The following is a 25,845-nucleotide window of genomic DNA, read 5'->3' as shown; positions in this document are numbered from 1 at the left end:
TGCTGGGGAGACAGCGGTGAGTAAATAGACACGGTCCCTGCTCTCGGAGGGCTGACTGTCCCATGGGACGCAGTAAGTTACTCACACAAGAGTGAAACCGCGGCAACACCTTCCTCAACTAGGGAGGTTTGACCCCGTGGAGGAAAAGGGGTCCCTGAGGAAGTCAAGTTTGAATTAAGTTCTAATGTGGGGATCACAGCAGGTGAAGAGGGGAGGGAAGACCAATCCAAGCACACGGAACAGCACTGGGGAAGGCCTCTGCTGGGAGGACCGGGCCAGGGAGCGCCCTTCAGCCTCACAAGTGTGGTATGGGTGAGGCTGGGCCGCCTCCCCTGCCTGCCCGGACTGCGTCTTAGCTTAAATTGTTTTCATCTTAACGGAGAAGTTTGACTCCAGAAAGCCAGGCAGACAGGGTTCGTATTGTCCCTTTGCTCCCCCATCCCATTCGGCTCTGGGCAACATTCAGCTGTTAGCACGCTGCTTCCGCCCCCTCCAAGGGCCGAGTCTCTGAGCAACCAGACCTCCAGGCTGAAGCAGATTTTAGAGTCACGGAAACTCCAGGGGCCCGGCCTGAGGACCATTTCAAAGCGAGCAGCTGCACCCCCTTTTCTTGCTGCCTCGCAAGCAGGCATGACGCTCACCCGATTTTAGGCAGGTTTAGAGATGCCATCTAGTCACAACAGACTGACTTTCTCTTCTTGAGGCCCGCAAGGCAAGCAGCTTGATTTCCTCATGAAAACACAGGAGGCAGGTAGGCCAGCATAACCTGGAAATCACAACCTGGGAAGGTAACCGAAAGCCTTTCTACAAGAGTGGAGTTGTGACACAACGCCTTAGTCAGCCGGCCCAGAGCGAAGAAGCGGTCACTGCTTCCAGAGGACCCTGCCCTGCAGGCTGCTCGGGCCAGGCACCCAGAACCCCCGTGCACACGTGGGCACCAGCAGCTTCAGTGCTGTGTGACGACCGCTTAGCCCCCCGCCGCACGGTTGGTGGGTGGCGGCTGCTCCTCTGGGGCCCTTACAGGTCGTCCTGCTCAGCTCCTGGCAGCTCTGCTCTGTCTGGTGCACGGTTTACACGCCCTCTGTGTGCATTAGCGCAGCGCGCCTTTGGGTTTCTGTTCCTGTTTCTTACAGCCAAAGCCCAAGCCCAGTCAAGGCTACCCTTTGCTCTGCCCACCGCCCTCTGACACAAGAAGGCCTCCTGGGAGACAAGACGGAGTTTGCAGCACTTTTAATGCACAAAGCAACAGGTAAGAGGCTGGCTGGGTGACCAGCCTTCATTCCACAAAAAGCTCAAGTGCAGATACAGCCCAGTTGGGAAGTTACGGTTCACAGGGCCTTAGAGCCAAGAGCAGGAAACGCGGTTCTCTTGTCAGCCAAGGGAGTAAGGAGTCCATTTTCTGGGGATGAAAAAAATAAATGTTTCTAAAGCATGGCAGATACCCAGTCTTCAAGCAAGGACACAGACGAGCCCAAGCCAGGCGTTCCGGCAGGTTGCGTGGGGCCAGGCGGTGCCCGGGGGAAGGCCAGCCTATTCTGAGCGAGGCCGCCGGGGCGGGCGGCCGGCCGGCCCACTCGGCACTGGAGTCCACGCCAATTCCCATCACGCAGTCTGTCCTCCTTGCCTTTGATCGTCACAGCTTCCCCTGAACCCCTTGGTGCCTCCGAGATAAGCCAGCGACACCACAGCGTTCTCTGGGAGTCTGTGACTGTCCCTTCCCAGCTCTGTACAGCTTCTGGGCTCAGCTGCTTCGGCACCCTTCCCCTGACCACCACCCACCTGGTCCCGGCGCACGTGCACTCAGGTCTGCTCCGTGGCCTGGTGGTCCTGCAACACCGCCAGAGCCTCTTCGACCTGTGGGACACACGGGGGAGGGGTTGGTGCAGCTGCCCCAGCAGGGTCCTGGGAGAGCCCTGCCTCCCCGCCTTGGCCCACCGGACGCGAGAAGGCCCGCGCCCAGCCCCGCCGCCCCCTCTGACTGTGCTCGCTGGCTCCCATGGCAGAAACCCACGGCCACCTTCTACACTGCCAGACGGCTGGGGGAACCCTAACCCTTGGGCTGGGTCAGAACACAGCGCCCTGTCGCACAGTCTTGCCTGGGGAGCTGCAGGGAGGCCGCAGGGGCTGAAGTAGCCGGCCCTTCACTAAGGCCCTCTGCCACCTCCACATTCTGCAGGTGTTAGCTGATTTCAGCAAGAAGATACACTTCACCTGTCTAAGCAGCAGCCTACCAGCTCGCCTAGGAGAGGCCTTGATCCATAACCCTCCTCTGCCCCCAGGCCTCCCCGCTCCTCGCAGGCTCCAGCCCACCTTGGCGCTGAGGGACTCTGGGGACTCCAGCAGGAGCAGCAGCTCCGAGTTGTCGATCTCCAGCAGCATGCCCGTGATCTTGCCAGCCAGCTGGGTGTGGACATTGTAGATGAGGGGGTAGAGACGCTCACCTGTACGGAAGAGCCTCTGAGGCTTATGCACACACCTGGCGGACGGCCCGGGCATCCCAGGGAGGGGGTCGTATTGTGGAACGCAGCAGAGGGAGCATCCGGGTTTTTGTCCCAGAACTGCTCCCTCCAGGTGTGTCACTGAACACTCTCGGGGGCCTCTTCCCCAAGTGAGCATAGCCAACCCCGCCTTGGAGGCTAGTGTGAAGAATCAAATTTGACGGTACATGTAAAGTACACTGCATAGGCTCTGACACAAGGTTGGTTGCTGTTTTAAAGACTACTCTTGGGGCTTCCCTGGTGGCGCAGTGGTTGAGAGTCCGCCTGCCGATGCAGGGGACGTGGGTTCGTGCCCCGGTCCGGGAAGATCCCACATGGCGTGGAGCGGCTGGGCCCGTGAGCCATGGCCCCTGGGCCTGCACTTTCGGAGCCTGTGCTCCACAATGGGAGAGGCCACAACAGTGAGAGGCCCAAGTACCGCAAAAAAAAAAAAAAAAAAAAAAAGACTACTCTTGTTCATTTGGCAAGAAATCACTTGAAGGATCACATTGAAATTCTAGACGGGATGCGATAATGCTGAACTTGACTTCTTGGAGGGACGGGAGCCAAGCACACAAGATAAACTTACCTTCCACCACTGGGCACTTCGAGTGACGGGGCCTAGTGTTGGTGGTCAGCCCATCTGGGCAACGTGTGGAGGGTGCAGCCGGGGCTGGAGGTGCTGGGTGCCTCCAGTGGTGGGGGAGGGCTTCTCCCACAAGGGGAGTGAAGATGTTTCCAGGGCACTGCTTACAGAGCCTTCTACCGCCATGAAGCCCATTTAGAATTTTTCTCTGGGGGTGGGTAGTAAAGTGGCAAAACCCCAAGCGAGCCGAGCAAACAATGGCGTGGTGGCATTGGGGGCCTTCCGAGAAGAGTCTGGAGGTCTAGGTGAAGGAAAGAGCCTGGGACCCACAGCAAGCTCGCTCACTCATTCAGCAGGTAGCGGCCTCCTTAAGCAGGGCCCGCCACAGAGGCCGGGGTGGAGATGGACTGCACGGGAGATCAGGGGCCAGGGGGAACAATGTCTGTTTCCCAGGACACGTTTATGTTCTCCCTCCCTGCCGTGGGCACTGGGAGACCGGTGAAACTCGGTGACAGCCTCTTCCCATCACGAGACGTGTGAGGTACCACAGCACCCACCTTAGAGGCCATTTCCTGGCAGAAACCCAAGACCCTACCCTTCTGCTCCCCCTCCTGGCCCCTCATCTCCCCACGTCTGGGGTCTCTCCCAGCCTGAGTCGAAGCCACACAACAGCAGAGCTGGAAGAGATCTCGGGACCATCTGGTCTGACCAGGGTCTTAAGACAAGATGAACAGGGTCCTGGGAAGTAAAGGCCCTTTGGGCAAGTCCCCCCGGCAGGTGGGTCAGCATGAGGCTGGGGACCTCGTCCCCACGTCTGACCTCCACTCAAGGCACTTCCCACCAGGTAAGCCGGCTGGTGGCGCCCCCTTCCTGCTCCAGGGTCGAGGAACCAGCCACTCACCGATCATCTGCTTCTGCTCATGCAGCGGCGCTGCGGCCAGCATGGACGCAGTCAGGGGCTCCTGTCCGGGGACACGCACAGCAGGCTCCTGGACCTGCACATGGTGCCGGGGACACATCCCTTAACCACATGGATGGGCAAGGCCTCAAAACACTTACCCTTGTTGGGTGAGCACAGGCCTCCAGGAAGGCTCTAGAAGAGGGGGAGCAGGGGGCAAGCTATGGACAATCGGGCGGGACAGAATCCCTAACAAGGGCACGGTGGACTAGACGACAAAGTGACGTCCTAGTGCAGACGTGTTCCGTGGTGCTAGGAACCCTATGCGTGTTGTCAAGTGAAAGCCACACGTTACTGGCCACCTGGTGCTAAAGAAAGCACTTTCTACTCAGGTAGCTTTATGGCCGCATCCCCAGCGTGATTTCTGACCCTTTCGCATCTTGGTAACTTTAAAACCATTTTGCTCTCTAAAGCCTCCTCTTGTTCATTTTGCAAGAAATAGTTTGAAGTATACCCACAGAAATTCTAGACAGGATCTGAAAATGCTGACTCGGAGAGTTTTTTAGGGGGCAGGGAGATAAATACACAGCTCTTAATTACAGAAGATATTTTCAGTTCTATTCTGCAGAGTGATCACATCCTCGCTGCTTACTAAGTAAATACTAAGGAAACCCAAGTTAATTTTGGTAATAACCCAGGCGAAGCAAATTGTGATGAACAAACAAAATGTGATCCTGATCTTTTTTCCCCTCTGTTAGTGGGTGGTGGGTGGGGATATCTCTTCTGATGGTACATGTTCATAAAGGAAACTTTACAAGCCAAGGATAGAAAGAAAACCAAGGCCCAGACAGGGCCAGCACCTTAGACAGGGTTCTGAGCCAAGCACCCCCAGAGCCCAAACTCAGTGGGCAGCTGGGCCAGCCTTACCCGGTGGGTGTTGTGTGTTGCCAAGGAACACCTGTGTGTCAGGAGAGGCCCCCTTGGTGAAGAGCATCCTGCCATGCCGGGTCCTGTGGTCTGGGTACCGATGTTGGCTGTAAGCGATAAGCAGGGATGGTAAGGCCGACAGCAACCCAAAGGCATGACACCTCAAAAGCAGCACTCACGTAGAATCCCCAGCACCGAGTAAAGGGTCAGCACACAGGCGTGCAAACACCTGCCAAATGAAGGAACGGATGCTTGCCTTAGAGCCCAAACCTGCTCCCCTGTTCACAGCTGCCGCAGTACTTAGGTTCAGATCTGGTGCTGCGCCCCTGCACGTACGATCACTTTCACCCACATAACACGACTGGAATACTGCTTTCACCTGGATTTATTTTTTGGCCATGCTGCGCGGCATGTGGGATCTTAGTTCCTCGACCAGGGATCGAACTCACGCCCCTTGCAGTGGAAGCTCAGAGTCTTAACCACTGGACCGCCAGGGAAGTCCCTCACCCAGATTTTAGACAAGAGGATACCAGGTACAGTAGGTAGCATGACCACAGAGTGAGTCAGCCCCGGAACTGGGTCGGTAGGACCCTGACCCTGGAGCCCACTGCACGGCCTCAGATGCCGGCACTGCCCTCCAAGGGGGCCAGCGGCAGGGTCACCGTGGAAGCCGGTTCTGACTCCCTGCCAGCAGCAGGCCCCTACCCACCACCGCACCCGCCCTCTGTTCCATTCCTCCCAGCCCTGCCCACACTCACCCACTCCCTGGGCGTGGGGCACCAGGCGTGGCACGTGGGTGGAGATCTGCCTGGCACTGCCGATGGGGAACGAGGGGCGCCGAGACACGGCTGCTGGCTGGACAACCGAGGCCGCAGGCGGGTAGGCGGCTTGCGGCATAGAGAATATGGAGAAAGTTTAGGTGGAGGGGGACAATCAGGCGGGCACGCTGCACCCTGACAGTTCTGGGGTGAGGAAGGGGATGGGAAGGGGAACCAGAACATTCTGCAGCAGATAAGAGGAGTGAATTCACTGGCAGACCCAGAACTCCAGGGGAGGGCGTTGGAAATCTGCAATTACAAAGCCAACTTCTGTCTACCCAGGACCCCAAGAAGCACAGGTACCAGGACCACACAGCTTGGTCCCCCAGGGCAGCTTCAGGTCAGGGTGAACGTCACTCTTAGAGGAGGACCATTCATCAACAGTAGTGCCAAAGGAGTATTAGTTTCTCAGCTTTGCAGGAATTTTCACCGTCACACATCAGGAGAGCCTTTGGAGCTCACTGAAGGTACACAGCTGCGTGTGTGTCTTACGGGCTCGGCCCTGTCCTTGGTGATTTACACACATCTCACTCAGGCCCACGTTCACAAAAGGAAACCGAGGCTCAGAGAGGTGATGTGACCCACCCAAATTAACACCCTGGGAAGTGGCAGAGCCAGGCTTGACCCCCAAGCTCGTGTCCTTAACCCACCGTGTTACGCGCTGCCCCACGGGACCCATGTGGAGGGCAGGGGCTGGGTCACTCACACGAGGGTCTGGGTAGCTGGGCCGTCCACCTGGAGGCAGGCTGGACAGGTGGGCCAGAGCCATAGTATGGGGCCTGGGCTGGAGGCTGTGTGGGACAGAAAGACCTAGAGTGAGGGGGGCTGGCAGCAGGGGAGGTGAGAAACTGCATTCCCTCAGGGACACCACTATGGGAATTCCACTGTCCCCTACAGGGGACTGGTCGTTATAGACCCACAAAGCTGGGGTTAAGTCTCCTGCTTCCCACGTCAGGAGGTCCATTAGCCCTGACCCCTTCAGGGCAAGATCGCAGGCTCAATCCTTGCCCCTGATGATCAGTACTGCTAGCCCAGTGACCTGGATAAAAGGGCGACAATCCCACTGTTACTTGTGCCAGCCTGAGGAACTGCTAAGGGGGAGGAATGTTCCCATCTTCGGAGCCATTCATCTTTCTACAGACATCTTTCTACTCCCTCCAGGTCACACAAGCTCCTTCCCCAAAGCAGGCCCCTTAGAACATTAGCATACAGGAGAGATGTTAGCAGGCGTCCCACAAAAATGATCATCTAAGCTGGGGGAATGCTACGTACTCTGCCAGTTTGGGAAAGTCATGGTGCCTACTGGCATATCAGGATAGAAGAAGGTACATAGTAAAGAAATCCAGGCTTCTTTGGCTTAATGCAATATTTCCCCAATGTATTTGACTGCAGAGAATCTTTCAGCATAACATTCACGATTCTCTCCCGGATCGGGAAGCACTGCTTGACAGGGACAAAATTACCCCTGTTAGAGATGGGGTGACAACGGCCGCCTGCCGAGTGAGTTTCCAGCTGAAGCATGTTGGGAATCTCTGTCTGCCTGTGAAGCTCTGATCTTCCTGCCCCACCTGGCTGTCAGGGAAGGGATGCGGACAAGAGGTCACCTGGGGCGTAGCGGGCAGGAAGTAGCTGGCAGGCTGCTGGAAGGAGCCCAGGAGGGGGCTGCCCAGGGCCCGCATGGTGGAGAGGCGCTGCATGTACTGGTTGGTCAGGATGGCCTTCCGCTCCTCCTTGCGCTGGGCCAGTGCCACGTACAGTGGCTTGGTCCCCACGATGCGCCCGTTCATCTCTGTCACGGCCTTCGTCGCCTCTTCTGGAGAGGAAAAACACACAAAGCCAAACCCTTTGCTGTGGCCACCCTCTGTCATCACCTAAAAGCAAGACAAGACAAGGGCTGCTGGGGGTGGAGAAGGAAGACTCCGGGGGCCACGCTCCCCACCCCCTGGGGGGCCCAGCCCAGTACTGAGGGTACCCAGGAGAAACTGCGATTAAGGGGGGGTCCTCTCTCACCCACACATTTACTGAGGCCCACAGTATGCCAGATGCCATCATCGGATGAATGGATAAAGAAGATGTGACACGCCTTCTTACTCGACAGGTGCAGCCACCTGAGCACGGAGGCATGGCCACTCCCACTTTACAGGTGATGGAAGTGAGGCTCAGAGTGACTTGTCCAAGACCGGTCCACTTGCTAATGAGGGCTGCTCATCGTTTACTAGACCATTCCCCAGAATTAGGGAGAACAGCTGCATTTCAGAGTTAATTTTGATCTCTAAATTTTCCTTCTGAAAAGATTTTCCTAAGCGGTGATGGAAAGCCGGCTTAAATCGTTACTGTATCTGCCTTCGCCTGTGCGGCTAAAAGGAAGTGGGATGGTAGTTTGGGACAGGTTAATATCTAGGGGCAGGGTTCTTCGGCCAGGCTACAATCTTAAACCTTTCTGTAGGGGTCACTATAATGAAAAATCTGCATTTCAACTACTCCTCGGGTTTTATTAAACCATCCATACAGTTCTTTAGTTCATTTGTGAATTATGGACAAAGTAAGAAGCTCTTAAGAGTTATATTTCCTAGAGACTCCATGAAAGAGATTTGTATGGAATAGGAAAATAATTTGAATTTGTATTTTTGGTGCTTTATTGTGTTAATTTTCTTTGCGATAGAAACAAAATTCCTTACTATTATGGAGAAGAAAAAAAAAAGTGACTCACCTAGGCAGTGGGTCATACATTAGCCACAACTCAAACCTAATGTATGGTGCTGGTAGACCTCCACTGCCTCGGCAAGGCACAGAGCCACGTTCTTTAGGAGTCTGGGGAAGAGGTTCTTAGCCTTTTTTAAAAAAAATTTTTTATTAAAATAACCTTTCTATTGTGGAATGACTTTAGAGTTATAGAAAAGTTGCAAAAATAATACAGAGTTGCTGTATATCTTTCACCTAGCTTGACAAATGTACCATGTTAACAGTGGGACAGAACTACAATATCGACTGATTGGTACAATACTATTATTATTATCTACAATGCTATTAACTGAACTGCAGATTTCATTTGGATTTCACTGGACTTTCTAACATTTTTCTCTTCAAGGATCCCATCCATATCGCATATACGATTCTTGATCTTTTTTTAGGGTTGAGACACTGGCCTGACTCCATGAGGACTTGAGCTGAGAACATTTTAAACCTGCTCTATTAGAGCCCATGCTCTAACATCAATGATTTTCAGCTGCACTTTGCTACTCATACAGGGGCCTCGACCTGAGCGTTCACAGATCCCCTCAGGGAGGTCAATGGATAGAATTCTGGGGGTCTGTGAACTCAGATGGGGGGAAAATGGCATCTTTATTTTTACATTAGCATTTCCTTCTATTTTGAATATAGGCAAAGAAAAAATACAGTAGCATTAGCTGTGCTTGTGACTTTGTCAAGAAGAATATTTTCATATCACATTAATTATTGCTGATCTCAAAATCTTTTAGGCTCATTACTACTTCACTAGATCTTATAGTTTTTTTTTTTTTTTTTACCTTTTTCAGCCATACCACGTGGCTTGTGGGATCCTACTTCCCTGACCAGTAATTGAACCCAGGCCCTCGGCAGTGAGAGCACGGAGTCCTAACCACTGGACTGCCAGGGAATTCCCCTAGATCTTATAGTTTGCTGCCTTAATAAAGCAGAACATATTTTAACAAATATATTTCAATCCAATTGTTTTTTGTAATCTTATGAGTTTTCTTTTATGCATTTAAACATATCCTCCATAGGATAAGGGGTCCATAGGCTTTATGAGACAGCCAAATTTTCTTGGCACAAAAATACTGTCTTAGCAAATTAATAACAACTTCTGTTAGGTAGTTTTAAAGAAGATAAAATTAGTACAACTAATACTTATGCAAGGACTTCCCTGGTGGTCCAGTGGTAAAGAATCCACCTTACAATGCAGGGGACACAGGTTCAAGCCCTATCAGGGAACTAAGATGCCACATGCCTCAGAGCAACTAAGCCCACATGCCACAACTACTGAGCCCACGCACCTCAACTAGAGAGCCCGCGCCTCAACAAGAGAGCCCGTGTGCCACAACCTACAGAGTCCACGCACCCTGGAGCCCACACACCACAACTAGAGAGAGAAAAGGCCGCATGCCGCAACTAGAAAGAAGCCTGCATGCCTCAGTGAAGATCTCCCGTGCCGCAACTAAGACCCAATGCAGCCTAAATAAATAGAAAATAAATAAAATAATAAAAAATACTCATGCAGAGCTTACTATGAACTTAATCTCTACAAAGTGCTTATAACACTATGATCTCATTTTCAATCACTATTTTATAAAATAGAAAATATATTAAATTTTATAAGTACATATAAACTTATGTAAAATTCCCATTTTATAACAAGATGGTCCACCCCACTGCACGTCAACTCTTAAGCAATCCAGATTTTGTACAATTCCCTTCATTCAAGGGGTCCTCAAGGAGGTCAGTGAATCTCCTGAAATTATATGCAAGGTATGTGAACAACTAGATCATTATTTCACTACTTATCGTGGGCAGGTGCTCCACTTGCAGGCCTTTTAGTTCTCAGGACACCTCTAGAAGTAGATCATGTTGCTCCCATTTTACAGATGGGTAAAAAGGGTCCAAATGGCAATGTCACTTCCTTCAGGCTCTACAGGTAGTTAATGGTAGGACTGGGATTTAGACCTACTCCTGATTAACTTTAAAATCCCAGCTTCCAACCATAATACTACACCAAGTATGCATTTGCCAGGAAAGAGGGCCCAGAGCTTTTTATAAATCAGATTTATCAATTTACTGATTGATAAATTTAATCAGATCTCCTGATGCTTAATTCACATGTCCCACAGCTCTCTGTCACTTTTTTGGGGAAAACGTCCTTAACTCAAAAATTATTAGAACCTCCTCCCCAAATACCAGGCTCCCTGAAGGACATTTTAAATTGAATTCAACAGGCAAAAGAACTTCTAGACCACATCCTAAGAGCCCAACCATCACACCACACGTGCAGGTCCTCAGCCCCGTCACCCACACTGACCTCTTTGGAAAGTCCTTCATTCCCACCCGCAGCTCCCTACCTCCTCACAGTCAAGTCAAACGCTGCTGCCACTGCCACTTCTTATAGGAAGCCCTCCTTCCTGTTCTGCTGAGCTCCCGCAGCTCTGCCTCCTCCACTTACCCCAACCCCACCCCACCCTACAGTAGATTTGAGTTAGTGATGCATCCGACTTCCCCACTAGACTATAAGTTACTCAAGGGCAAGGACTACGTCTGACTTATTCCTGTGTGCTTCCCACAGGGCCTGGCAAAACAGCAGGTGCTCAAGTATGGAACGAACGAACACTAGGTCTTCTTAAAATTACGTGGGGAGCTTTTAAAATTAAGATGCCCAGAGCTCTACATTCAGTTTCTCTGACTCGGGTGTCTATTTAAGAGCTCTCCACGGTATTTTAATGAGAAGCCAGGGTTCAGAACCATCCGGGGAGCCCACCGCCCACCCTCATCTTATAGGTGAGGCTCGGAAGACATCTGCTCAAGGTCACAGAGCCAACACCACATCTCTGGTGCTAGGAGGGCACACGGTAGCTGTTCAATACGTGGGGAAGAATGAGTGAAGAATGATGCAGCCCAAGCCTCTCATTTTCCAAATGGGGAAACTGAGGCCCGGAAAGGGGTTATGTCGCCAGCCAAGGCCAGACAACAGAAGTCAATGGAAATTCTGAGACACAAATTTCTGTACTCTGGCATACAGTAGGCACTCAATAAATGCTTGTTGAATGAACCTCGGTTACAGCGAGCCCCAGCAAGTCCAGCTGTGTGACTGGGACTGTATTTCTACCCTCTTCCCCTCCAGCCCAGACAAGGCTGCAGATGGACGACAAACTCCAGTGGGGTCAGACCCAGCTCCCAAACTCCAGAAGGAGCAGCGCAGCACCAAATCCCTGGAAGTCCCGGGGCGGGGATGGGGGTGTGCGTGGGCAGTGAGGATGGGAGGGGAAGGCTACCGATCCCCTGTGGGTGCCCCCGGCCCTCACCTTGGCACTGGTGATCACTCCATAGGGAGAGAACTCTTTCCTCAGTTTCTCATCATCGATGGAGTCATCCAAGTTCTTCACATACAGGTTCACGCCCTAGAAGGAAAGGATACCTGCTAGATGTGCCCCTTCCCCTCCAAGCCCCAGAATGACTTGGGGTGGGGGGGAGGGGCTTACATGGGCCAAGGGGGCACTGGAAGCCCCGCCCACCAAGCCTCCAGTTCTCAGTCTCATGCAGCACCCCTGCACCTCACCCATCACTCAGCGAGTCCATCACCTGGAAGGTGCAGCCCCTCGCCACTCCCCGCATCTCTAAAGCCAAGTTCCCAGAAGCGGGATTGCTGGAGGAGGGAGTCGCGTTCAGGGTTGCCCACACACAGACACTTTCACATCGAAGCAGCTGCCCCACAGGAAGCCTGTCCCTCACCTGGTAACGGGTCAGCCGGTCCTGCTTCATCTGCTCGAACCTGCGTTTCAGCTCATTCTGCCGCTCCACCCGCTTCTGGGCCCGGCCTACGTAGAGCAGCCGTCCACTCACCTCCCTCCCGTTCATGTCCGTCACAGCCTGTGCAGAGAAGAGGCAGCCAGAGGGCTTGGTAACCACCCCCATGAGGCCTTGGCCTTAGCCCTGTCCTCCAGTCCCATCTTCTGGGCCCAGACAGGGCCACCTGCAAGCCAGGCTGGCCTTGTTAGCTGAGAATAATTAGTACCAGAATCCAGGCCATTTAAAGTGAATCCATTTTTTAAAAACATGGGACAGAATTTCAGAGTAAACTATAGAATTTTTAAAAATTGATTTGGGCTCTACTTGAAAAAGTGAAATTGAAATTTGCAAAGTTTCCCATGATTTAACATTTAGGTTCTAACTGTAACTACACACTGACGATGAGAACAAAGCAACAAGCATAATTCTTTCCAAAGGGCGTGATGGCGTAATCAAGATCCTTCATGTTGGGTTTCACAGCACAGAGAACCGTTTTTTGCTATGAGGACTTTAGAAACATTTGCTTCTTAACCCTTGATTTTTCTTTTCTTCAGTTAACTGGCCTAAGCCTGCCACACCCCAAACCGTCAGTGGCTTTGATTGCATGAATTCCTACATCTTCTGCAAGACATGCAATGTCTTAATCCATAAGGACCTACTGTATAGCACATAGAACTTGACTCAACACACTGTAATCACCGGAAAAGAATGTATAAGACTGGTAAGAATCAAAAAGAATATGTAGATATAGATGTCTCTGTGTAAGTGAATCAAGTTGCTATACACCAGCAAGAAACATAACACTGTAAATCAGCTATACTCCACTATAAAAATAAAGATAAATTATAAAAGAAAAAAGGGAGGGAGAGAGAAATTTTTACTAAATTTGTTCAGGGGTGGTGACCCAACCTGGTGTCACATAAAAAAAAAAAAAAACAGACATGCAATGTCTCTCTGCAATCCACTAATAATGAACTGAATCGGCATTGACTTATCTGCAAAAATGAGACCCACGTGAGTACTGACTCAAAGGTTTGGATTAGACATTGGTGTTAGGGAGGAGAAATATTTGAAAGGGAACTGACTTTTTAAGTGGTCAGTTCATGAGTAAATATTTTCACATAATGACTTGCTTCCCTACCTAGACATGCAAACATATGTAAATATATGTAAAAACACTCTGGGGGCCCAAGAACTGCCTGATCCGTAGCAGTCTTAAAGGTCATTGGCAGGGAACTTCCCTGGTGGTCCAGTGGTAAAGAATCCCCCCTACAATGCAGGGAACGTGGGCTAGATCCCTGGTCAGGGAATTAAGACACCACATGCCCGTGGGGCAACTAAGCCCGTGCGCCACAACTACTGAGCCTGCACGCCTCAACTAGAGCCCGCGTGCCACAAACTACAGAGCCCACACACTCTAGACCCCGTGCACCACAACAAAGGGCCTACGTGCTGCAACGAAAGATCCCGCATGCCTCAACGAAGATCCTGTGTGCCACAACTAAGACCCGACACAGCATAAAATAAATAAATAAATAAAAAATAAATCGTAAAAAAAAATGCAAAAAACAGGTCATTACCAAAGTCTCCAAGACCTTGGAGTCTACGGTTTCCCCTGCCAGCTTCACTGCTCTACTCCAACTTGTCATTTTATAGTTGGGGCAACCAAAGTCTACAGAGAGGGTGGGACATGTCCAAGGAGACACAAGAAGTTACCTTTCAAAGGTGTCCTTTACTTAAGAACAAAACTTCAGGGCCAGAAAGAGTTGGTTCTAATCCCAGTGCTCTCTCCTCCTAGCTACAACTTGGCGGAACCTGATAACCACAGTAGAGCCCACACTGGTGGGAGGAGACAGGACAGTGTCTGCAAAATCAGGTAGCACCTTGCCTGTGGTAAGTGCTCAGTGAGAAGTGGCTGCTATCGAGGTGGCCCCAGGATCCAGGTCTCCATCCAGAATCCACTATGAGCTGAGCTCTCCCATGACCAGTGATCTTAATGGGGCAGGAGCTACGGAAAGAGCTTCATGGTGGGAGGCAAGATCGGACATTATCCCTGCTTTGTTACTCACGCGGTGACCTTGTACCATTCCCTTGCTCAGTAGATATGTATCTGGTACCTACCAGCAGTGAAATGCTAGAGATTTAATGGTGACATGAGACCCAGCCCCTGCCCTCAGTTCTATCCGTGGAGATCTGAGCTAATGATGGAGACAGACAGGAGGGGCACCTTGTCAGAAGCACTGAGGACAGGAAGAGGTGGCTTCCTGAAGGAGGGAAAAGTATAAGCTGAGACCCATCAATTATCTACAGCTACGCTGTCCAACATGGCAACCACTTGTTGCACGCAGCTACTGCTGAATACTTGAAAAATGGCTAGTCTGAACTGACATGGACTAGAGTTACCAGATTTCAAAGACGTAGTACAAAAAAGGGACTGTAAAAATCTCAATTTTTATCAATGTAAATATTACATCACAATCAATTATATCAACATTATATCACATTGAAGTGATGATTTGAATAAGTTAAATAAAATATATTATTAAAGTTGCAGAGTTTTTTTAACCCTTTTTAATGTGGCTACTGCACAATTTTGAACGGCACATGTGGCTCATGTTACATTTCTATTGGACAGCATTGGTCTAAAGAGTAGCGGAGGGGAAGTGTTTTGAGAAAACAATATGTTCAAAGTCTTGGAAGCAAGAAATAACACGGCACTTCCCCTCCCTGGCCTCAATCCCACGATCAATTCAACAAGAGGGTAATGGCTGTCTCAAAGGCCCCTAGTAGCTCCCAGGCTGCAAGATTCTATGAAAAGCCAGCCAGCCTCAGGCTATGGAAGCAACCGGAGGAGGCTGAAGGCCTCTGCCTTCACCCCAGGCAGGAAGGGCCCTGGCTTGTGTGGACCCATGCTGGGGAGGGACTATTTCCTCCACAGGCAGCTGGAGCCCTCTGCTCCTGATCTCCCTTCTTCCTAGTCCTGGCTCCGCACCTCCTCCAAGAAACAGGGCCATAGGGAGGTTCCTACCTTCTGGGCTTCCTCATGCGTCTCAAAGTTGACAAAGCCAAAGCCGCGGGAGTGGCCGCCGTCATCCCTCATCACCTTGACACTCAGTATCTTCCCTAGGAAGGGCAACCTGTCTCAAAGGGGAGTCGGGCAAGCCCTGAGATGTCCCCTCCCTTCTCCCAAGTCTTCAGGAAGCCCCAGGGGGCACCCAAGCTGGGAGTAGAAGAGAAGTGATCCCCAACTCCCTTGGGGAACACGCCCACCAAACTGGGAGAAGAGGTCCTGCAGGCACTGCTCATCCACGTCCACGTGGAGGTTCTTCACGTAGATATTGGTGAACTCCATGGCCCGAGCTCCCAGCTCTGCATCCCGCTCCCGTCGGGGCTTGAAGTGGCCAACGAAGCTGTGGACACGCCAACAGGGTAGGCAGCTGCCTATGGCTGCCGTCAGCCACCCCCACCCCTGCCCCGGCCCACCCAGTAAGCCTGGGTCACTTGAGTCAATTGCCACTGGCCTCCAGGATCTCTGTACCCCTCATCAAGGGACTGGGCAGGGCAATGCTCCTTAGATGGCATACATCCAAGGACTGACCACTTCCAACATCCAAGCTTCTATGTTCCAGTGTAAGGTTAAGATGACTTCATTCTTGGGGCAAATGCACAGGATCTCCTACTGCAGATGAGGCAGCTGAGTGCTCAGGAGATAAGAGCACAAATCTGGGAGTCACACAGACAAGGGCTTGAATCCTCGCTCTGCAGTTACCAAGCTGTGTGACCCTGGGCAAGTTACTTAACCTCTCTGAGCCTCAGTGTTCATTCCTGTAAAACTGGGGATCAAACTCACATCACAGGGATTTGCTTATTCATTTAACATATACTGGGTGCAGTGGCTGTGAGAGAACCAGATGTGGTTTATGCCAGTATTGCTGGGGTGGGGGAGGGGGGCACTGAAATCATTTAAATACATTATGAATTTTAAAAATTGTAATTTCCAAGTCCACATAAACACATCTAGGAAATCATCCTAGATTAAGAAAAACAAAGCAAGCATAAGAAAATTTGATGGTACCTATAAAACAGCGGTCCCCAACTTTTTTGGCACCAGGGACCGGTTTTGTGGAAGACAATTTTTCCACGGACAGGGGTGGGGATGATTTGGGCGGTAATGCGAGCAATGGGGGGATGGTTCAGGCGGTAATGCTATCGATGGGGAGCGGCAGATGAAGCTTCCCTCACTCACCCACCACTCACCTCCTGCTGTGCAGCCTGGTTCCTAACAGGCCGCAGACCACTACCGGTCTGCGGCCCGGGGGTTGGGGACCCCTGATATAAGACATTTAGCACAAACGAGTGATAGCTGACACCAAAAATTGAAGGAAACTGAGTGACAAAGGAAAACAGGCAAACTGAAAGCTGACAAAGATAGAAACACACTTCTAGAGAACTGGGAAAAGCCCGTCAAAGTTCTGGTTCACTGACAGGAGGCTACCCTGAGAAACTCTGGACAAAATGACTCTGGGTGCATCTCCCACCCCAAAGCTTCCTCCACTACTCAGTCTCGGGCATGGGGCTGGGCCATCTGACGGGCAGAACCAGAACTGGGGGAGGCAACAGCCAGAGCAGATTCTCTCCAGCATCTGCACCTCAACTTTCCCATCTGTGAAGTGGGGATGATGCCAAACTTAAAGGCATGAAAATGGCAGGCTAAGCATATGCCAACCTTCCTTCCTGTCCCCAGATCTCAGGAAACAAAAGGTTTAATAAAATTCACAGCCATGCTGAGAAGGTTGGAAAACAGACAAAAATCACTCTGTCCACTGATGATGTGGCCATTAGCTGTTCCTGCTAGAATTTCTAAAGCATCGCCCCACTTGCTACTCAGAGCTCCTCTAACGCATACCAGCAGCCCCATGTTGTACTTGAGGAAAGGGAGTCCCTGGGAGATGGAGCAACACGTCCGAGGCCATACTGCCAGGAAGAATACCAGCAGCTGCTCAGTGCCAGGCGCCCATTAGACGGTGGCAGTCCTATGGGTCCTAAGTTGGTGGTACCATGATTCTGCTCCTTTAGCCCTGGTGCCACCCATATCCCACCACTCACACTTTGCGGTCATTCAGCAGCATCCCGTTCATGGTGCTGATGGCGTTCTGTGCAGCCTCGTGGGTCTCAAAATGCACAAAGCCAAAGCCTCGGGAGCCATGATCATCACACACCACCTGGGCCACAGGGAAACAGGACATGAAGAGCATCCAACAGAGAACAAGAATGGCAACGGCAATAACGACTAATATCTGAGTGCTTGCTCTGTGCCTGCGAAGACAATCCTATCTCGCACAACAGCCCTATTTTAGAGATGGGAAACGAAAGCTCAAAGGGGTCAATCTACTTGCTTAAGATCACACAGTAAGGAGGGATAGAGTCCTCAGACTGAACGCAGATCTCATCTATACCACAGACCAGCTTTTAACGATCTTCCTAAAGCAATGGATAAAAGGATTAGATTCCAGCCACCTTCCCCCCTTTCTGCATCTTTGTTTCTAACTGCAAGTTAGAAACAACCCGAGATCCATCCAGAGGAGACTGGTTCAGTAAATTACAGTATATTCATCTTGGTCTGCTGTATGTGCATAGCTGAAGAGAATGTGGTAGATTTCACGGCTGGCAGGGTTACCTGTGAGGTATACTGTTAAGTGGGGGGAAAAAATCAAGCCCATTTGGGTTAAAGTGGGCATCTATGCTTTTGAGAAACCGTTTGGCATTTTTTGGTAACATTCAATTGTGTTTCCGCTAACACAAGAAATACATATTTAGGGGAAACTTTTGGAAAGTGAGAGCGAGAGAGACAAAGAAATAGAGAGAGATTGAGAAAGTGAGGAAGAGGGGAAAGAAAGAAGGAAGGAAAGCAGGAAGAGAGAAAGTGTGGGATGGTTATTATTATTTTTCATTTATATACCATTTTTAAAAGGTTACTTTCCATTTACAGTGATTACAAAATATTGGCTCGATTCCCTGTGTTGTACAATACATCCTGGAGCCTATCTTTTTTTTTTTTTTTTTTTGCGGTACGCAGGTTTCTCACTGTTGTGGCCTCTCCCGCTGCAGAGCACAGGCTCCAGACGCACAGGCTCAGCGGCCACGGCTCCCGGGCCTAGCCACTCCATGGCATGTGGGATCTTCCCGGACCGGGGCACGAACCCGTGTCCCCTGCATCGGCAGGCGGACTCTCAACCACTGCGCCACCAGAGAAGCCCTGGAGCCTATCTTAAACCCAATAGTTTGTACCTCCCACTCCCCGTCCCCTATATTGCCCCTCGTCCCCCTCCCCACTGGTAACCACTAGTTTGTTCTCTGTATCTGTCCTCTGTATTCGTGAGTCTGCTTCTTTTTTTATTATATTCACTCGTCTGCTGTAATTTTTAGATTCCACATGTAAGTGATATCATATAGTGTTTGTCTTTCTCTGTCTGACTTATTTCACTTAGCATAATGCCCTCCAAGTCCATCCACATTGCTGCAAATGGCAAAATTTCATTCTTTTTATGGCTGAGTAGTATTCCACTGTATATATAAACCACATTGTCTTCATCTATTCACCCATTGATGGACACTTAGGTTGCTTCCATATCTTGGCAGGGAAATTTTTAAAACAGACACACACAAAACGGTTAATAATTATTTCCGGGAACTAGAGTTGAAAGCGACGAAAGCTTTTTTACTTTATTCCTTTCCAGGTTGTTTAAACTTTACCAATTAATCTATTATTTCAACAGCAAACTTGTTTCGAATTTTGAAAAGACCCACAAACATACTACCCCCATTCTGTAGGGCTCCCGACTCAAGTTAGGACAGACCTCGCGAATGGGAAAGATCTTCAGTTCACAGAGTTCCTGTCCCTCTGGCTGAACTTGCACTAAGACCCCTAATGACCATCTCATGGGGTCCACGGCTCCACTCATCCCTGCAGCCACCGCCCCGGCTCAACTAAGTGACATTTTCTGCCTCGACCACCACCCCAGCCTCCCAACCCAGCTTCTGGGCCGACCGCTGGGACGCTTTTTCCCAAATGTAACTGTGATCATGTGCCTCTGGGAAATAATCTCCAGTAGCTCCTACAATCCACAGAACTATACCAACGTGGCATTTGAGGCTCTCCAGTTGGCCCTTCACGAGTCCTGCTTCCAAGTCCACACCCAACACGCACCCCTCCAGCCCCAAGCAGGGTCCCTCAGCTTTCAACTCAAGCCCAGGCCTGTCATTCAGATTTAATCACATTGACTGGGTTCCACTCTGTGCCAAGCACCTGCTAAGGGCATCACATACTGTTATATTTGTCATCAGAACCCTTCCAGGCAGTTCTTAACCTCTGAGCCCCAGCTGCCCGACTGGGGAAAATGGGAATAAATGACTTGTCCGAGGTCGGCCAGCCAGCAGAAGTAACTATTTGATTCCTGTAGATGACTAATGAGATGCTCGCTACTCTTTCGAGGGCTATCTATATTGTGAAGATTATGTGAGTTAACATACATTCACAGCCACCCTAAGAGGAAGGTTCTACCACTGCCCCCTTATAGAGAGGAAGCTGAGGCATGGAGAGGTTAAACAACCAGCCCAAGGCCACACTGCCAGGAAGTGGAAGAGGCAGGATTTGAACCCAGGACACTTGGCCCCAAAGTCCAAGGTCTGGCTGACTATGTCATGCTGACTCTCTGCTCGGTAGGCTGGGCTGACCTCTGAACTTGAGTGGCGTGACCCCAAGCCTAGTGGAGTTCCACAGTGCCTCAGAAACCTTTCCTCAGCCCCAGGGCACTCTCCTTTCTGGGTCTTTGACTCCCCGGATCCCCATGCATTCCCCTCAGAGCCCAATGTCCAGCTGTTCCTAAAAGTCTCACCATCTCCAACCAGCCTGAGAGCACTTGGTAGCATGCAAGGAATAGTTCCAACACAGAGGGAGGCATCACTCCCAACCTCTCCCCCTACCCCTGCCATCTCCCCAGAAGGGTGGACACGCCAGAGGCTATAGGGTAACCGACCAGCCATCCTCATAAAACCTAAAAGCAAACACCAGGGGAACGGACCACACTGAACGCCTTGTACCTAACCAGGCCCATAACAGGGCTTCATTAGGCCTGCAAAGACTTGCCCGAGTCTCACAGAACTTTCTGTCCAATCCTCAGTGGCCCAGAGGAAGCCTCAAGGCCTGGATAATGGGAACAGACATACTCTTCCCTGTTAAGTTAGCTTCAGCTAAGCCAGCAAACCCATCGGTTCAGATCCTGCCTTGGCCACTGACCTCCCACCCCTATAATATATAACTGTGAACAAGTAACCCCAACTCTGAGCCTCTCCGCCCTCCAGGGTGACTCCGGGATCCTCCTGTTTGCATCTTAAGAGGCCATTTTGGGAAATTCTGTGAGGTTGTGTATGCAGAAAATCTAGCACCTAGAAAGTTCTGGATAAATCTGCTGTTATCACTGTAAGAACCTAGCACACAGTTAAGACTCTCTCTCTTTTCCATTGATCCTCAGAGACAGGAAACAGCCCTTTCTGTCTATCATGGCATGCCCTTCGCAGCTGCTGCACCTCCTCCAGTCTGTTTGCCCCTCTGAGTCACAGGGATATCCCCTCACTCACAGGGAGGTGGTGAGGCCTCACTTGAGAACTGCAGGACTGTGCCTGGCACATAGTAGGAGTCAAGGAAGAGTTCTAACACAGAGGATGCCATCACTCCCCATGCCCCCTGCTGCCTCCCCAGAAGGCTGGACATGCCAAAGGCTGCAGGGTAACTGACCAGCCACCCTTATAAAATCTAGCGGGCAAAACACCCAGGGTTAAGCCCTGTCAGGACAGACGGATCTGCTGCATGGCCCCTGACCCTCAACTACAAAGTCAGAGAAATGATCACAGCCCTTCCCAAATGATGATACAGCCATTAGCTCAACAAATATTTATTGAGCACCTACTATGTTTTCACATCTCAGGTACTTGGATACAGTGGTGAATAAGAACAAGATCCCTACTCCTAGGAAACTTCCATTCTATTATAAGAGAAATGTTACAGACAAGGTCTGGTCCATTGCCATCATGGCCTTCCTGTATCTACTTGCTTTGTCCTATAATTTCTACTGCCCTCTCATTCTGAATTCGGGCTGTTCTCATGACTTACTTTGGTCAGTAGAACGCAACAAAATGACAGTGCGCTAGTTCTGAACCTAGGTCTCAAGAGGCCAGGCAAGCTTCCACTCTGTCTCCTGGGACCCTGCTACTGCCATGAGAACAGCCTGGGCTAGCCTGCTGGAGGATGAAAGCCCACAGGGAGGAAAGCCGAGACGGTCCAGCTGACAACCACCCACTCCCTAGAAGCAGAGCCATCCAGCTGTCAGTGGGCAAACAAAGGAACCCAGCCAAGAGCAGAAGAACTGCTCGGCTGAACTCAGCCCCAACCGCCAATGGCTGAATTACGCGCGGAATAAATCACAGTTGTTGACAGCCACGAAGTTAGGAGGTGGTTACACAGCAAGAGCCAGCTGATACGTAGGTGACCGCTACAGCTGAGAACAACTACCATTCAGGTGCTTGCTGAACCTGGCTCTTCACCGATGAGGTGCTGCTTGGTATCCCTCTACCACCACACAGGTGTCTAACACAGACCCCCCCCAAGAGGCACACCCACCTTGCAAGAGAGGATGTTCCCAAAGGTGGAGAAGGTGTCGTACAAGGCCTTGTTGTCAATGGAGTCTTCCAGGTTCTTGATGAAGATGTTGCCGACACCCGACTTGCGAAGTCCTGGGTCTCGTTGGGACCACATGATGCGGATGGGCTGGCCTTTGATCACCTCAAAGTTCATTGTGTCCAGTGCCCGCTCCGCTGGACAAGAGGAGAGAAAGGAGCTAGTGAAGGGGATTTTCTTTCCCTGAGCCCCAAGGAGCGTAGTTGGGAACTGAGCCAAAAAAGAAAAAAGAAAAGAGCCACTGTCTGGGTCTCACTTGGGATAAGAGCTTGAAGCCTCAGGAGGGATAAACAGAAAGAATTCATGTGTGTGGTGCTCCTCCCACCTTCCAGGTAGGATCTCCTTCAACTCTTCACCATAATGACGTGAGCAGGAATTCCTATCCCCATTTTACAGAAGGGCAAACTGAGGCTCAGAAAGGGGAAAGATCAGGAGGGTCCCTATGACAAGGGTGGCAGCAGTTTGAGGAAACTGAAGCTCAGAGGTGCTGAGCAGCAGAGTTGAGATTTGATCCCAAGGAAGTATGGCTTTCGGGGCAGTGAACATCACCTCTCTGAGCCCACTTCTACACCTGTAAAGAGGGGATGATGACAATATTACCCACCTTTCTACATCTAACGAAGGGAGAGAATACCACCTGCCTCCAGGTTGTCAGACAGACTGAAAATTAAATAAGGTGTGCAAGGCGCCTTGTACTTTGTGCCTGGCACAAAATAGGTGTCTGGTAAACAGTAGTATGTCTAAAAACAACAGCCTATGCCCAGCCTTCTGTCAGGTGGTATGCTGTCCCCTGCTTCAGGGACACCTCTGGTTTCAGAGGGTTTGGAGGGGAACTGTGGAATACTCAGTGGGCAAGTTTCAAGAAGTCTGGGTTTTCCACCTAGTCCTGCCATAAACATCCAGGAGTAAAATCCTTCTGCTGTCTGGAGCTCAGTTTCTCCATCTATGAAGTCTGGCAAAAAGGTCAGGTTGCACAGGGCTTGGAGGAAGATGGCAAGAGGCAGTGGGTGGGTAAAGCAGAGCTGAGGGGAATCCAGCTCTACCACCTGCTGGGAAACCAGCAGAACCATCACAGCAAACTCCCAGATCAGGGAACCTCCCCATCCTCCCAGGAGACTCAGAGTAAAGGCACCCGCTTTTGGACTTGGCTGGGGCAGGTTTTTTTGGTTATACTTCTGGAGTCTTACACCTGAACGCTATAGTTATTATGATTTTTCTTGGGTTAGCACTTACCGAGGGCTTACAATGTACCACGTGATACAGGTGCTACTTCATAGAAAAAGCCCTCCATTCCTTCCATGCTACTGGGTAATAAGGCTTAGCCCCACTTTACAGATGAAGAGATGCCAAGCCTGAAATCTTGCTCAAGCTCGCACCCTAGTGGCAGAGCTCCAACAAAACCCTGCGCTCTAATCTCTCTCCTCTCCACTCAACACCTAGCTGACAAGCTCTGATCTAAACCTATCAGCTCCGAGAAACGGGTCGTGGAGCCTGGAGCGCAGGCAGCTTTTCTCGGTTCCCGAAGGTGGAGGCGCCTGGTGCAGACCTCGGGTCCGGCTGCCGGGAAAGGCCACAGCCCGAGGCTGAGCTCTCCCGGCTGCCCCGCTCATCACCCGTGTCTTCTCGGGCATCTTCCTCACCGGGTGCTTTCAATTGCTCATCCTCCCAATCACTCTACAAAGCAGGTACCTCCCCCCTTTTGCAGACAGGCAACTGAAGCTCAGAATGATTCATTTGCTCAAAACCGCACAGCTGCCGGCTTTCTAATCCCAGGTCTGGCTGACCCCAAAGCCCTTGGCTGTTTTCACTGTCTTAACAGCTCTTCCGGAAAACGGAGCACCAGTAAAACACAGTAGGAGCACACTAACTGCTAGTTCCTGTCCCCGGGGCCTTTCGGAGCCCCTTCCAAGGCCTTGTATCTCTGGACCTCAGTTTCCCTGGCTGCAAAATGGAAGATTTTGCAGGATTAGCCAGAGATGAAAGCGCGCGCGGGTGGCTGGGATGCTGTCTGCCTGTCTGCCTGTCTGTAGGTGGGTCGGTCCGCCCCCCTCCCCCAGGGGCTCACCGTCGGCCGGCTGCTGGAAGTTGATGTAGGCGTAGCCCAGCGAGCGGCGGGTGGCCACGTCGCGGCACACACGGATGGACAGGATGGGGCCAGCGGGCGAGAACTTCTCGTAGAGCATGGCCTCAGTCACGTCGGGGTGCAGGTCGCCCGCGTAGAGCGAGGCGAGCGGGTAACCCGGGCCGCTGGAGTTCATGGTGGGCGCGCGGCCCCGCGCTCGGCGCCCACGTGCGCTCACCCCGGCAGCGGGGGCGCGCGGGGCGGCCGGGTTCTTCCCACCCCCTTCTGCCTCTGGCCTTTACCTCCCCCGCCGCCCCGCGCGCCAATCGCGGGCGCGCTCGGACCCCGCCCCGCACCTGGGACCCCTCAGCCTTCTGGAAGCCCCAGGTGGGGGGCATCTCTGCCCCCGCGATGGGAGGCGGGGAGAGCCCTCACCTGGCCCAGGGTAGGGCTGCGGGTACGTGGGGGGAGCTCCGAGCCGGCGCCAGCGGCGCAGAGAGGGCGGGGATACCACGGTAGGAGACCTGGGTTCTAATCCCCATTAGTCATTGTTCTCCTGCGCCCGTTTCCCTTCTCCGTGGAGTTAGGATTCCCTTTACACAAGGATTAAAGGCGAGCGTGGGCTCTCTGCACGTTTCACACGCAAACGGGAAAATTGCGAGCAGGATGCCGTTTCAAAACTTGCGTACCTACCCCCCTGAGAGGAGGCTTTCTCTCAAGACAGTCCGGATCTAGTCCCAGCCTTCTCGAACCGGCTTGGTGGTTTGGGGCCGAAGGCTCCGTGTGAGAATTGTAGACCACAAAGGCCTTTCTTGACCCTGGTTCTTCTACTGCCAAGACCTTTTCGTGGAACGTATCCTGAGCACCTTTCTCAACGAATCCACTCCACCTGCGCTCCACCACGAAGGCTCACCGAGTTCTTTGGGGCCCAGCCTCTATGGAAACAGTAGGGGCCTAACAGAACAAGGTCACGGCAGTGGCCCCAAACCAAGCACCAACACCCCTCCCTCAATCTTAGTTTGCAGCCCCAATCTGTGGTATAGGGTCATTTTTGAAAGAAGCTGGTCCAGTCCACTGTGGACGGATACTTCACTGGGCCCCTCCTAGTTCCTGCTTCAATAGAACAGGTGGTAGCTTCCCACTGACCGCTGGTTGGGCACGACAGGTGGAACAGCCTGGGAGCCAGGAGCAGAAGTGGGTCTGGCTGCCCCACCTATACTAGCAAGAAAGTTAACAACCAATTCTAATCTGGGGCTTAAATACATCCCTGTCATGACCCCCTCCCCGATCCTTGTGGGAATGTGGACATTTTTATTTGTTTTTTTTTTTGTTTTTTTTCTTTGGCTGCACCCTGTGGCTTGCAGGATCTTAGTTCCCTGACCAGGGATCGAACCTGGGCCCTGTGAGTGAAAGCGCCAAGTCCTAACCACTGGAGCACCAGGGAATTCCCAATGTGGATGTTTTTAGATGGGGGCAAATCCCATGAGGAATCTCGGTGCCACGGGCTATCTTAGACAGTGTTAGGACAGGTGAGAGACTCGTATAACCTTGGAGATGACCAGGACTTACGCTACCATCTCTCACTGGCTTGGGCACATCTCAGAGTTTTTTAAAAAAGAGGAAGTGGTGGTGGTGCTGTGTGAGTGGGATGCTAAGTTAACAGTCCATATCAAGTCTTAGAAGCCACAGAGAGGACCTAACACCTGGATGGTTTGTGGTGGAAGGTGGACAGGCTCTGTGTTAATTCATGGCAATTTCTTCCCAGGCCCTCGACTTCTGGTTCTAAAGGATGAAATGAAGCTGCTCCCTC

General features: G+C 51.4%; 1 protein-coding gene across 2 annotated transcripts; it reads right to left on the bottom strand.

Moving 5' to 3' along the window:
• Window positions 1-2: 2 nt before the first annotated feature.
• PABPC1L (poly(A) binding protein cytoplasmic 1 like) lies at window positions 3-25,817 on the bottom strand. 2 transcript variants are annotated; one of them, XM_073793027.1, is made up of 16 exons: window positions 24,729-25,817; window positions 24,039-24,628; window positions 21,917-22,110; window positions 17,347-17,462; window positions 15,511-15,650; window positions 15,269-15,363; window positions 12,184-12,321; window positions 11,757-11,852; window positions 7,170-7,577; window positions 6,413-6,497; window positions 5,647-5,775; window positions 4,889-4,995; window positions 3,965-4,058; window positions 2,311-2,441; window positions 1,780-1,854; window positions 3-1,399 (listed from the first exon to the last, which is right to left on the bottom strand). In XM_073793027.1, the coding sequence occupies exons 2-15, from the start codon at window positions 24,229-24,231 to the stop codon at window positions 1,801-1,803; spliced, it is 1,980 nt and encodes a 659-aa protein (XP_073649128.1). In that variant the 5' UTR covers window positions 24,232-24,628; window positions 24,729-25,817; the 3' UTR covers window positions 3-1,399; window positions 1,780-1,800. The 2 variants fall into 2 exon arrangements, with proteins under 2 accessions (XP_073649128.1, XP_073649130.1); XM_073793029.1 differs by lacking the exons at window positions 3-1,399; window positions 1,780-1,854; window positions 2,311-2,441; ... (2 more) ...; window positions 5,647-5,775; window positions 6,413-6,497 and having other exon boundaries at window positions 7,351-7,519; window positions 24,039-25,817.
• Between the last annotated feature and the right edge of the window lie 28 nt (window positions 25,818-25,845).

This window comes from Tursiops truncatus, chromosome 15 (genome assembly GCF_011762595.2).
Source record: "Tursiops truncatus isolate mTurTru1 chromosome 15, mTurTru1.mat.Y, whole genome shotgun sequence".
Lineage (NCBI taxonomy): Eukaryota > Metazoa > Chordata > Mammalia > Artiodactyla > Delphinidae > Tursiops > Tursiops truncatus.
Note: the sequence above shows the minus strand (reverse complement) of the source record. Positions and strands in the feature narration are given on the sequence as shown.

What these genes read in the sequence shown, in the direction of transcription:
- PABPC1L (XM_073793027.1), bottom strand. Translation starts at nt 24,231, where the DNA reads ATGAACTCCAGCGGCCCGGGTTACCCGCTCGCCTCGCTCTACGCGGGC. An exon ending in CCAGCTACCCAGACCCTCGT is followed by an intron (nt 5,776 to 6,412) that starts GTGAGTGACCCA and finishes CTATGCCGCAAG; the next exon opens with CCGCCTACCCGCCTGCGGCC. An exon ending in CAGAGTCCCTCAGCGCCAAG is followed by an intron (nt 1,855 to 2,310) that starts GTGGGCTGGAGC and finishes TGTGTCCCACAG; the next exon opens with GTCGAAGAGGCTCTGGCGGT.